Raw genomic sequence first — 12825 nt, 5'->3', positions numbered from 1 at the left:
TCTGCAAGCATACATGAGTCAGAAGACTCAAACCTACTTACCAATGTTTTTACAAATTTTACTGAGGAATACACTCAAATAACATTATAAATTTCAAGGCAAAGCAATGGGTGAGAGATTAGGTCGTGTGCTCTAATTGCTTGTTTCTTGAACTGTTTACATGATCAAATTCTGTAAAAAAAATTTTACTAATTGGTAATATTTTAAAATTATTTAATAGATTACTTTTTAATGCTTTGAATGTTTCAGAATGTCAGAAATGGAACTTTTTTTTATAGATTTAGGAAAAGTTATCGAATGTGAGTCATTTGTTAGCAAACTAAGGGTATCTGAGCTTGCTGTCAAGATTTATTCATCTTTAAGTTGTGTAAATGTGTGTATGCAAGAGGGAAAGGATTTAGGAGAGGGGAAAGATTTAAAAGCAAGGTGAAAGGAAGGTGATTTAAAAGGGAACCTGAGATGAAACTTTTCCCACAAAGACGGTGGAGGGTATCTGAAACAAGCCACCAGGGGAAGCTGCAGAAGCAAGTATAATTACTTTGTTTAAAAGCCATGTAGACAGATATACAGAGAGAAAAAGTCTGGAGAGGTATAGGCTAGATGCAGTCAAATGGAACTCGCTCACACAGACATCTTGGTCCACAGAGATAAATTGGACCAAAGGGCCTGGCTCCATGCTGTGTAACTAAAAAAACAATCATGAACTTTGACTTGTGGCAGCAAAGGATCTTGACAATAACGGTTAGGATTGTTTTATCTGAGTAGCATTTGTCCAAAAGCCTGTACTACTTAAGTGCAGACTGAGTGATTCGGATAATAGCGAGTGAGGCTGGCAAATGAGATCAGTTCCTCGCTGATCACTGTCCAGCTCTTTCCTTACAGGTTTAATTTTATGAGTCATTAATTAGTCATCAAAATTCACCCCTTTTAATGATCCATGAGCTATTTTTCTGCAGGGATTTAGCATAGTCTAAACATTTTCAGGTCTGAAGTTATTAAAACACTTCCTCTTTTATAGGATAGTGGAAATTTGGGACTATTGCCTGCAAACAACTTTCACTGTCTGTCTGTCTAGGTACCACATCCGACATGGACTTTGGTGACCATGGTTTTCCATATAGATCTATCCCTCGTCTTTTTGATGACTTCCATTTCCTCGATGTGTAGCCACCTGGCTATGCTTTTGATGTACATAATCCTCTAGGTTTACTCCCCTCAATCTTTCCAGAGAGTATGAGTTTTTCTAGTTCATCTTTCCGCATGATATGTCCTAGGAATCTGAGTTGTCTCTATCTTATTGTTGGTATGAGTGATCGAACTGCTTGGGCTCTTCTGAGAACTTCTTCATTTGATGTGTGTGTGGTCCGTGATATTTTTAACATTCTCTTGTAGAACCATAATCCAGCTGCTTCTAGTCTCTTTTCCATTGCTGGGGAAATGGTCCAGCATTCACTTCCATAAGTCAGGATAGAATAAATGTAGCACTGCAGTATTCTGTTTTTAGTGTACATGCTCATCTTCCTGTCTGTTAATATGGTCTTCATTTTTGGAAAGCTTCTTTCACCATTGCTATTCTGTATTTGATATCTGTGTCGCACCTGCCATTACTTGTTATTAGGCTGCCAAGATATTTGAATTTGTTGACTTGTTTGATGTTTGTATTTCCGATCTTGATCACACATTGTGAGGTGTTTGTCTTTCTGGAGGTGACTATGCTTTCTGACTTCTTGGTGTTGATTGAGAGGCCTCTGCGATTACTTTCTGTCGCCACTATAGTGGGTAGTTCTTGAAGTTTTGTCTCTGAGTCAGCCATTAGTACGATGTCATCAGCATATCTGATGTTATTTATATTATGGCCTCCAATTGTGAATCCTTTGATGTCTTTGATACTTCTCAAGATATTCTCACTATACAGGTTGAATAAGTCTGGTGAAAAGACATAACCTTGCCTGACTCCTCTCATGATACTCACATACTCACTCACTTCTCCTTCTATCCTGATGGATGCTGCCTGGTTCCAGTATAAGTTTCTTAAGAAACGTATATCTTTCCCATCTATGTCAAGATCTTGAAGCATTTCCAGAAGATCTTGCTGTCTGACAGTGTCAAAAGCTTTTGTATATTCAATGAAACATAGGTAGATGTCTTTTTGTACCTGGATGGCTCGTTCACAGATCATCCGTAGCATGAAAATTGCATTTCTGGTTCCAGTGTTTTCCACAGAGCCGCATTGCTCTTTACTGATTTCTGGTTTAATACAGCGTCTTGCTCTCATCATGATTAGTCTGAGAATAATTTTTGCCACGTGGCTCATCAGGCTTATTGTATGATGTAACTCACATTCTGTTGCTCCCTCTTTCTTTGGAAGTGTGATGAACACCGATTTACTTAAATCATCAGTTATCTCCCCATGATCATAGATTTCATTTGCTATTTCTGTTATTTTCTCTATTCCAAAATCTTCTAAGGCCAGTATCATTTCAACAGTTATGTTGTCTGGACCAGTTGCTCTGTTATGTTTTGTTTTATTTATGGCTGCTCGAATTTCTGATTTTAGAATGCTAGGTCCTTCAAAATTCTTCTTTATGTTCGATTTTTCTCCTCTTTGGTCTTCAAAAAGTTCTTCTATATATTCTGTCTATCTGTTTAGGATTTCCTCTTCGTCCATAATTAAGCTGCCATCTTTTGCCTTGATGCATCCACTTGCTGAGCAAGGTAATTTCCCCGTTAGTTCTTTAATCTTATTGTGCATCAACTTTGTCCCAGGGTTACGGATTTGTAGCATTTCTATCTCTGAGCATTTCTCATTTAGCCATCTGCCTCTAGCTTCTCTGCATTTTCTTTTTATTGTCTTATCAAGTTGTTTGTATTCTTCGCTGTCTCTTAGTTTGATGGTCTGTTTTTGTTGCATCAATTGAAAATAAAGATGAGAAAATTAAAGAAACCAAAAAGATCAGAACCACTGGATTATCAACAACTACAAAACAACCCTCATCTGAAAACAGAATACACAATCAAGGTGAAAAACCGTTTTCAATGCTGCAGGATGAAGGAGGCAAATCTTCCTGGGACATACTGAAGGAATCCATGGTTGTAGCTGCAAAAGAAACCATCCCTCGAAAAGAACAAAAAAGTAAGAAGAAATGGGTAACTGAAGATATAATACAACTGATGCAACTTTCACTAGGTAGATCATAATTTTAAATCTAGGTATCTAGATAATCTAGTTTTCTAGATATTTAAAGATCTAGATAATTCTGAGATCCAAGTGTTAAGGGATATGGAGAAAGACAGGTATGTGGCTGTGCATCACAAATCACCAATGAAAGTTTGAGGTGATAAAATGGCACACACTGATAAATTTACTTAATCCTTAATCTTTTTAATATATTGAAAAGTTCCAAAATTAACCTTTAAGTTCTTAATCCTAATCAAATATACAATTTCCTTTTTAACCATTTTCTTACTGAAATGTATTTACCACTAGGTGTCACCAGACAATTATCAGGAGCAGGAAAAATTAATTGCAGGGCTAATTTCCTGAGGTTTACTTCATTTCAAAAACATATTTCAATCATAAAATATACATACACAGGAAACAATACAATTAGTATTTCTTTACATCTGTTAAGATACTCATCGTGCCATAAACCAGTACATACACTTACAAGGTACCAAATCCACTAATGCTTCCTCTTTAAACAATTCACATGTGCAAGGGTTTAAGAGGCTGTTTCACTGGACCTACCCCCATACAGCGGTCATTTCTCACAAAGCCTTTGCAGTGCCTGTGAGACATTGCTGCACTACCTTTTCCCCATAGATCGATTTATGCACAAAAACAATTCTGACCACAAGGCTTTCAGGCAGTGGGGGCTGTAAGGGCCTCCTGCAAGCCCTGTGGGAGAAGGACATGATGGATCCTGTGGGAAGGTTTCCAAAACACACATTCAGAACCATTTGACAGAATAACTTATCGGCAGAACTCAACAACAAGGACTGAGACCTCACTTGACTGGTCGTGTGAGGGGACCTCCCAGTCAGGTGCTTCTTGCATGGTCACAGTTTCATTCCCAACACATGCTACCCTAGAGCAGGCTGCGGTGAAGATCACGTGATTGCCCACCTCTTTGTGGACTGCTGTATTTGCCAAGAGGTCTGGAAAAGGATGCAATCGTCTTTGTCGAGTTTTGTCCCGAGTAGCTGCATGACAGAGTACACTGACGTGAAAATCATACAAACTGCAGATGCTGGAAATCTTAATGAAAAACAGAAAATGCTGCAAATAATCACCTATCGGAAGAGAAAATTGTTAACGTTTCGGATCAATGACCCTTCTTCTCAACTGGGGAAGGGTCATTAACCTGAAACATTAACTTTTTTTTAACCACAGATGGAGCTGGACTGGCTGAGTTCTTCCAACATTTCAGTTTTTGTTTTAGCTCAGATGGGTAGGAGCTACCTGTGGGGATGCATGAACAGTAGGGGAAATGTATTTAGGAAAGACTTGGACATAGATTTTACAAATAAATATACAAGTCTTTCTTAAATGCATTTCCTACACAGAAATACCCAAAACAGAACTTGTTAGATTCTTCTTCACATTTGTACTTCCTCACATCCAATAAGTAAAAATTGCAGATCAAAGGCTCTTTATGCTGAAACAGATGCACAACATCCATCAAGCTTATGTAAACATGCTCTAATCTTTCTAAGCAGAAAGCACTTGAACACACAATGCAAGGTTAAACTCTACATGCCCTTTTCCTCACTGTCTGGAATCTCTGGATCCACATCAGATTGTCTAAGTAATCACAAGATGATTTTTTAAATAGGGAAAAATGACTATTAAATCAGATTGCAACTGAATTATATGTAAAACACATAGTTAAATAATGAATTCAAATCTGCAATTCTTCATGCAAGATTTTAACATAAAAAGACAATAAATTTAGAACGTAGCCCATGGTCTCTACACCACTGATTCATTTTCACGAATTCCTTTTGAAACCAAATACCAGTACACTAGTCAGCTAACCACAGAGAATGAATTCATTGCAGTATTCCCTTCCCAATTTCATTTACAAGAAAGAATCCAAATCAAATCACATGAATCTCATGATTTAGTGCTCCAATTGTCAACAGTAATTGCCTAGTTTCCAAACATATATTTTACCAAACTACCAGTCTGCTGTTCACATAAAAGTTGCAGCAGGCCAGGCAGCATCTCTAGGAAGAGGTACAGTTGACATTTCGGGCCGAGACCCTTCGTCAGAACTAACTGAAAGAAGAGCTAGTAAGAGATTTGAAAGTGGGAGGGGGAGGGGGAGATCCAAAATGATAGGAGAAGACAGGAGGGGGAGGGATGGAGCCAAGAGCTGGACAGGTGATAGGCAAAAGGGATATGAGAGGATCATGGGACAGGAGATCCGGGAAGAAAGAAAAGAGGGAAGCGGGGAAAGCCCAGAGGATGGGCAAGGGGTACAGTGAGGGGGACAGAGGGAGAAAAAGGAGAGAGAGAAAAAGAATGTGTGTATATAAATAAAAAACAGATGGGATACGAGGGGGAGGTGGGGAATTAGCGGACGTCTGAGAAGTCAATGTTTATGCAATCAGGTTGGAGGCTACCCAGACAGAATATAGGTGTTGTTCCTCCAACCCTGAGTGTGGCTTCATCTTTACAGTAGTGGAGGCCGTGGATAGACATATCAGAATGGGAATGGGACATGGAATTAAAATGTGTGGTCACTGGGAGATCCTGCTTTCTCTGGCAGACAGAGCGTAGGTGTTCAGCGAAACGATCTCCCAGTCTGCGTCGGGTCTCGCCAATATATAGAAGGCCACATCGGGAGTACTGGACACAGTATATCACCCCAGCCGACTCACAGGTGAAGTGTCGCCTCACCTGGAAGGACTGTCTGGGGCCCTGAATGGTAGTGAGGGAGGAAGTGTAAGGGCATGTGTAGCACCTGTTCCCTTTACAAGGATAAGTGCCAGAAGGGAGATCAGTAGGGAGGGATGGGGGGACGAATGGACAAGGGAGTCGCGTAGGGAGCGATCCCTGTGGAAAGCAGAGGGGGGGAGGAAGGAAAGATGTGCTTAGTGGTGGGATCCAGTTGGAGGTGGCGGAAGTTATGTAGAATTATATGTTGCACCTGGAGGCTGGTGGGGTGGTAGGTGAGGACAAGGGGAACCCTATTCCTAGTGGGGTGGCGGGAGGATGGAGTGAGAGCAGATGTGCGTGAAATGGGGGAGATGCGTTTGAGACCAGAGTTGATGCTGGAGGAAAGGAAGCCCCTTTCTTTAAAAAAGGAAGACATCTCCTTCATCCTGGAATGAAAAGCCTCATCCTGAGAGCAGATGCGGCGGAGATAGAGGAATTGTGAGAAGGGGATGGCATTTTTGCAAGAGACAGGGTGAGAAGAGGAATAGTCCAGATAGCTGTGAGAGTCAGTAGGCTTATAGTAGACATCAGTAGATAAGCTGTCACCAGAGATAGAGACAGAAAGATCTAGAAAGGAGAGGGAGGTGTCAGAAATGGACCAGGTAAACTTGAGAGCAGGGTAAAAGTTGGAGGCAAAGTTAATGAAATCAATGAACTCAGCATGCGTGCAGGAAGCAGCGCCAATGCAGTCTATGTTCCAAACCTATTCTGGTATCTGTCTCCCACTTTTCCTTCACTACATTGACGACTGAATTGGCGCTGCTTTCTGCACACATGCTGAGTTCGTTGACTGATGTCTACTGTAAGCCTACTGACTCTCAGATCCCCTTCTCGCAATTCCTCCGTCTCCACCGCATCTGTTCTCAGGATGAGGCTTTTCATTCCAGGACGAAGGAGATGTCCTCCTTTTTTAAAGAAAGGAGCTTCCCTTCCTCCACCATCAACTCTGCTCTCAAATGCATCTCCCCCATTTCACGCACGTCTGCTGTCACTCCATCTTCCCGCCACCCCACTAGGAATAGGGTTCCCCTTGTCCTCACCTACCACCCCACCAGCCTCCGGGTCCAACATATAATTCTCCGTAACTTCCGCCACCTCCAACAAGATCCCACCACTAAGCACATCTTCCCCCCACCCCTCCGTCTGCTTTCCGCAGGGATCGCTCCCTACGTGACTCCCTTGTCCATTCGTCCCCCCATCCCTCCCTACCGATCTCCCTTCTGGCACTTATCCTTGTAAGGGGAACAAGTGCTACACATGCCCTTACACTTCCTCCCTCACTACCATTCAGGGCCCCAGACAGTCCATCCAGGTGAGGCGACACTTCACCTGTGAGTCGGCTGGGGTGATATACTGCGTCCGGTGCTCCCGATGTGGCCTTCTACATATTGGTGAGACCTGACGAGATTGGGAGATCGTTTCGCTGAACACCTACGCTCTGTCCACCACAGAAAGCAGGATCTCCCAGTGGCCACACATTTTAATTCTACATCCCATTCCCATTCTGATATGTCTATCCACGGCCTCCTCTACTGTAAAGATGAAGCCACACTCAGGGTTGGAGGAACAACACCTTATATTCTGTCTGGGTAGCCTCCAACCTGATGGCATGAACATTGACTTCTCTAACTTCCGCTAATGCCTCACCTCCCCCTCGTACCCCATCTGTTATTTATTTATATACACACATTCTTTTTCTCTCTCTCCTTTTTCTCCCTTGTCCCCCTCACTATACCCCTTGCCCATCCTCTGGGCTTTTCCCCCTCCCCCTTTTCTTTCTCCTTGGACCTCCTGTCCCATGATCCTCTCATATCCCTTTTGCCAATCAACTGTCCAGCTCTTGGCTCCATCCCTCCCCCTCCTGTCTTCTCCTATTATTTCGGATCTCCCCCTCCCCTCCCACTTTCAAATCTCTTACTAGCTCTCCTTTCAGTTAGCCCTGACGAAGGGTCTCGGTCCGAAACATTCAAGCAACATCTCTTCCTAGAGATGCTGCCTGGCCTGCTGCGTTCACCAGCAACTTTTATGTGTGTTGCTTGAAATTTCAGCATCTGCAGATTTCCTCATGTTTGCGTTTTTAAAAAGTCTGCTGTTCATTTCATTATGTAAATATGTTAGATAGAAAACTTTGCAGTGAGTTTTGGGTACATAGCTGAGCCACTCCCATTGAATAATGGTGATCCTCTAACACTCTGATCTGCTGAAGGAATCAAATAATTGCAAGGGGATGAGTATTGCTTTAAATCCACTTTAAATTCAAAAGATTCCTCTAACTATGAAAAATACAGCATGGTGCAGCATCCGGTAAAGAAGGTTCTTAAATCTTGACATAATTCTTAAACCTTGACATAACTGATATGTATCTAATGCTAAATTCAATTATTGAAAAATGCAACCATATTCATGGATTTTTAACTGGACCTCCATCACCTCCATGTTAATGATAACATTTACAAGAAATTTGGGTAATACATAGATAGGAGGAGTTAAAAAGATATGGGCCAAATCCTTGGTGCTTGACAACACCAGTGGACAAGATTGTTGGGTACCATGTTCAGCGTGGGTATGTTGAGCCATAGGGACTGTTTCTACACTGTTTTGTATCTCTATTAATTAATACCAGGTTTGGTCTCAGAAATATTTTTAAACTACAGAGGAAATAAGAAACTTATAGCCTGTTCTTTAAGGGAAGTAGATACGTGGATGAGAGATATATGGAGGATTATGGTCTTGGTGCAGGTAGACAGTACAAGGCAGAAGTTGAGGCCAACACAGAGTAGGTAGGCAGAAGGGACTACTTCTGTGCTGTAGTGGTCCCTGACTCTTTTATTGTTTCCGATGTAATGTAACTAAATTATTGAGCTAAGACAGAATGTCATCTGTATTCTGCACAAGGTTGGGTTCACAAATAATGACCATGGATAACCCAGTCAACAATTAAAACCATGGGAGAATTAAAAATACTTGGAAAAGAGCAGGAATGAGATATCTTTGAATACAGGAACAGAGCTGTTGGAGGCATGGTTTAGGAAGTCAAACAGAACCAAATTTGAAATGAAACCTACCTACACGAAAGACAACAATAAGCTTGAAAGAGGGTAGAGAAAATTTACAAGGATGCTTCTGGGGGTTGGGGACCTGAGTTTCAGGGAAAGTTTGAATAGGTTAGGACTTGATTCCCTGAGGCATAGGAGAAGGAAGGGAGATCTTGGAGAGATATACAAGATTATGAGGGAGAAAGATAAGGTAAATACTTGCAGGCTTTATCTCCTGAGGTTGGGTGAGACTAAAATTACAGGTCATAGGTTTAGGGTTGAAGATGAAGTATTTAAGGAGATCTTGAGGGGGAATTTCTTCACTTAGAGGGTGGTGCAAGTGTGAAATGCACTGCTAGTGGAAGTGGGTTCAACTGTAACATTTAAGAGAAGTTTAGATAGGTCCATGAAGAAGTGGTAGGAGGTCTATGGTCTGGGTGCAGAGAGATAGAGCTAGGGAAAAACAGGTCAGCACTGACTAGATGGGCCAAAGGGCCTGTTTCTGTGCTGTAGTTCTCTATGACTATGATATTCTGGAAGATTGAAGAGTCAAAGTGCAGAGGGCGGAAGAGGAAAGGAAGGAGAATATTATGTGATTGAACTTCGAGTGAGGACAGTTTGAAATCTAACATTTCCAGAGGAGAGCGGAGAGTAGACATTGGACGATATGGCAGAAAGAATAGGGGAGTAAATAGAATGTTTCACAGAGAGTCCCAGCACCACACATTCATAGATGAACTTTGGCCAGATACTATAATCAAAATGGGGTAAGCTGTCCTGGTCCAGAAACGTAATTTTTATCAAACTGACAATGCTATAGAAATCAGATCTGCAAGGTTAAGGTTAGATTACTATTTGTGAAACAACATTCTGGAGATGAAAGTAAAGGTGGTGGTGCTTGTTAATCAGCCAGCCAAATCTGAGGAAGACAATTACATAAAAAATACAGCCATAAGAACACAAACTCCCACCACAGCAGAGGCTCTGAAGGCAGTGATATTCAAGAGGAATTAATGCTTCAAGCATTTTCAGATTTATGGTGTAATGATGAACCCAACTGTAATTATGTTCTGTAAATTAGCTAACAGGAAATTAAGCTTCTTAACATTTTGTAACAAACCTAATCTCATAGAAACGCAAGAAAATCTGCAGATGTTGGAAATCCAAGGCAAAACACAAAAATTCTGGAGGAACTCAGCAGGTCAGGCAGCATCTATGGAAATGAACAAACAGTTGAAGTTTTGGGCCAAAAGTCTTCATAGGGACTTCTCAAAAGGCATTTTGTGTGCTTTGCCCCAATCTCACAGTCCATCTTCAGAGACAATGAGAAACATTAGCAGAAAATTCATGATTTTCTTTTCTAGGTCTTATAATTGCTAAATCCTATGGGATAAGCAGATTGAAGGTATTGTGAATAAGTTCTCATAAAGTTAGACAGATGCTCAGATCACTGAAGGGAGCCACAAATATCACTGAACTTGAGATGGATTATACATGCACAAAAACAGTCTTAATGAACAATTCTGATTAAGTTTGCCTTTCCAATTTATCATACTCAGTGCTTGAAGAAAATGATCTTCCATTAGATGCATTGTGCCTAAATTAAGGCAGAAATTAAACTGCACTATATCATATACAACAGACGTTTGATTTTCTTCAAATAATTTCAGTTCTCCCCATCTGACGTGCAAATGGTGCATGTTACCGTACCTCTCTACTGCCATCCTGATCAGTCTCATCCAGTTATTCCTGTCCTCCTTTGAGTTCGTGTGCATTTCATACATTTCCGGTCCAGCAGATGAAGCACTGATCAAGAACATTCCTCGTTCCTCATTTGCAACTTCACGGACAATTAATTTCTGCAGTAAGATAACTGCAGGCTTCTGGTCCTGGCATGAATAATTAAAAAGGACAGGTGAATAAACAATAAGCAAACTGTAATGTAATTTAGTCTTATTGTTGTGTGGTCCTAATTTAATGCAAAGAAAATTTCAATACTGTATGTTAATTTAATAATTAAATTATATCCTTTTTCAAGCAATTCAGTCTGGAAGTGGAAAAACAAACACATAGGGAGGACAGAGACAGGAGCAGAGATTTTGGATGTGGGAATAAGGAATCATGGTTTTACATAAAAAGTAAAGTTTGAAGCACCTGATGAATTTGGAGTTCACAGGAACAGACCCTATATTGCAGAGGGACAAGACTGCTGTTGAAAGGGTGGAGATATGCAGAATTTTGCGGAACCAGTCAATGCAGTAAGGCAGTAAAGCAGAACGCAGTACACCCTAGGATGGATTTTGGATACTTCTAGAGTCCTGTCAGTTCAACATATTAATAAGTTACAGGGCAGCAGAGTTTTAAACAGAAGTATTTACCTTATACTACACCAGTGCAAGGAACTCCCTTAATCTTGGTGTTAGTATTCTACATGATGCCATTATGACCTCTCACCAAATGACTCATTTATATACAATATACCACACAGTAAGTGAGAGTACAATTAACTGCATCAAGTATTGTAGCTATTTCATAGGTCATTATATTTAACTATGTATATGAGGGACAGAAGGCATGAGTAATTACTGATCTATATAACGTGCAATGCGGTTAAATGGGACACATCAGTACCAGTACATTTTGGCCCAATTAATTGGCAGCCCCAATATATAAAATATATTAAAAAATGATAAATTACTATTTAACTGAGTAACAATTTATACGACCATAAGACTTTAAGACATAAGAGCAGAATTAAGCCATTCAGCCCATCGAGCCATTCCATCATTTCTGGTCACCTCACTACAGGAAGGATATGGAAACCATAGAAAGGGTGCACAGGAGATTTACAAGGAAGTTGCCTGGATTGGGAAGCATGCTTTATGAGAATAGGTTGAGTGAACTCAGCCTTTTCTCCTTGGAGCGACGGAGGATGAGAGGTGACCAGATAGAGGTGTGTAAGATGATGAGAGGCATTGATTGAGTGGATAGTCAGAGGCTTTTTCCCAGGGCTGAAATGGCTAGCATGAGAGGGCACAGTTTTAAGGTGCTTGGAAGTAGGTACAGAGGAGATGTCGGGGGTAAGTTTTTTCCGCACAGAGTGGTGAGTGCGTGGAATGAGCTGCCGGCAACAGTGGTGGAGGCAGATACGATAGGGTCTTTTGAGAGACTCCTGGACAGGTACATAGAGCTCAGAAAAACAGAGGGATATGGGTAACCTGAGGTAATTTCTCAGATAAGGACATGTTCCGCACAGTTTTGTGGGCCGAAGGGCCTATAATCTGTTGTAGGTTTTCTATGTTTCTATTATGGCTGATCCCAGATACCATTCAACCCTATTCACCTACTTTCTCACTATATCCTTTGATGCCCTGACCAATCAGGAATCTATTAACCTCCACTTTAAATACACCCAAGGACTTGGCCTCTACTGCAGTCTGTTGCACAGCATTCCACAGCCACACACGCAGAATGCTGGAGGAACTCAGCAGGCCGGGAGCATCTATGGAAAAGAGTACAGTCAACATTTCAGGCCCAAACCCTTCGGCAAACCCAGTCCTGTTGAAGGGTTTTGATCCACAATGTTAACTGTACTCTTTTCCATAGATGCTGCCTGGCCTGCTGGGTTCCTCCAGCATTTTGTGTGTTTTACTTGGATTTCCAGCATCTGCAAATTTTCTCTTGTTTGTGAGGGAACATTCCACAGACTCACTGCTCTCTGGCTAAAAAAAATTCCTTCTTACCTCTGACTAAAAGGTCACACCTCAAATTTGAGGATGTGCCCTCTAGTTCTGGATATCCCCACCATGGGAAACATCCTCTCCACATGCATCTTATTAAATCCTT

The 12825-nt window shown here is 41.3% G+C and overlaps 1 protein-coding gene across 2 annotated transcripts in view; it reads right to left on the bottom strand.

Moving 5' to 3' along the window:
* arhgef28a (Rho guanine nucleotide exchange factor (GEF) 28a) overlaps nt 1–12825 on the bottom strand; it is a 410055-nt gene that overhangs the window by 84772 nt on the left and 312458 nt on the right. For both annotated transcript variants that reach the window (XM_063049236.1, XM_063049238.1), the window contains one exon: nt 10690–10868. In XM_063049236.1, the coding sequence (XP_062905306.1) occupies nt 10690–10868 (179 nt within the window). The remainder of the gene's footprint in view (nt 1–10689; nt 10869–12825) is intronic.

The sequence above is a fragment of the Mobula hypostoma genome, chromosome 5 (genome assembly GCF_963921235.1).
Source record: "Mobula hypostoma chromosome 5, sMobHyp1.1, whole genome shotgun sequence".
In the NCBI taxonomy this organism is placed as follows: domain Eukaryota; kingdom Metazoa; phylum Chordata; class Chondrichthyes; order Myliobatiformes; family Myliobatidae; genus Mobula; species Mobula hypostoma.
Note: the sequence above shows the minus strand (reverse complement) of the source record. Positions and strands in the feature narration are given on the sequence as shown.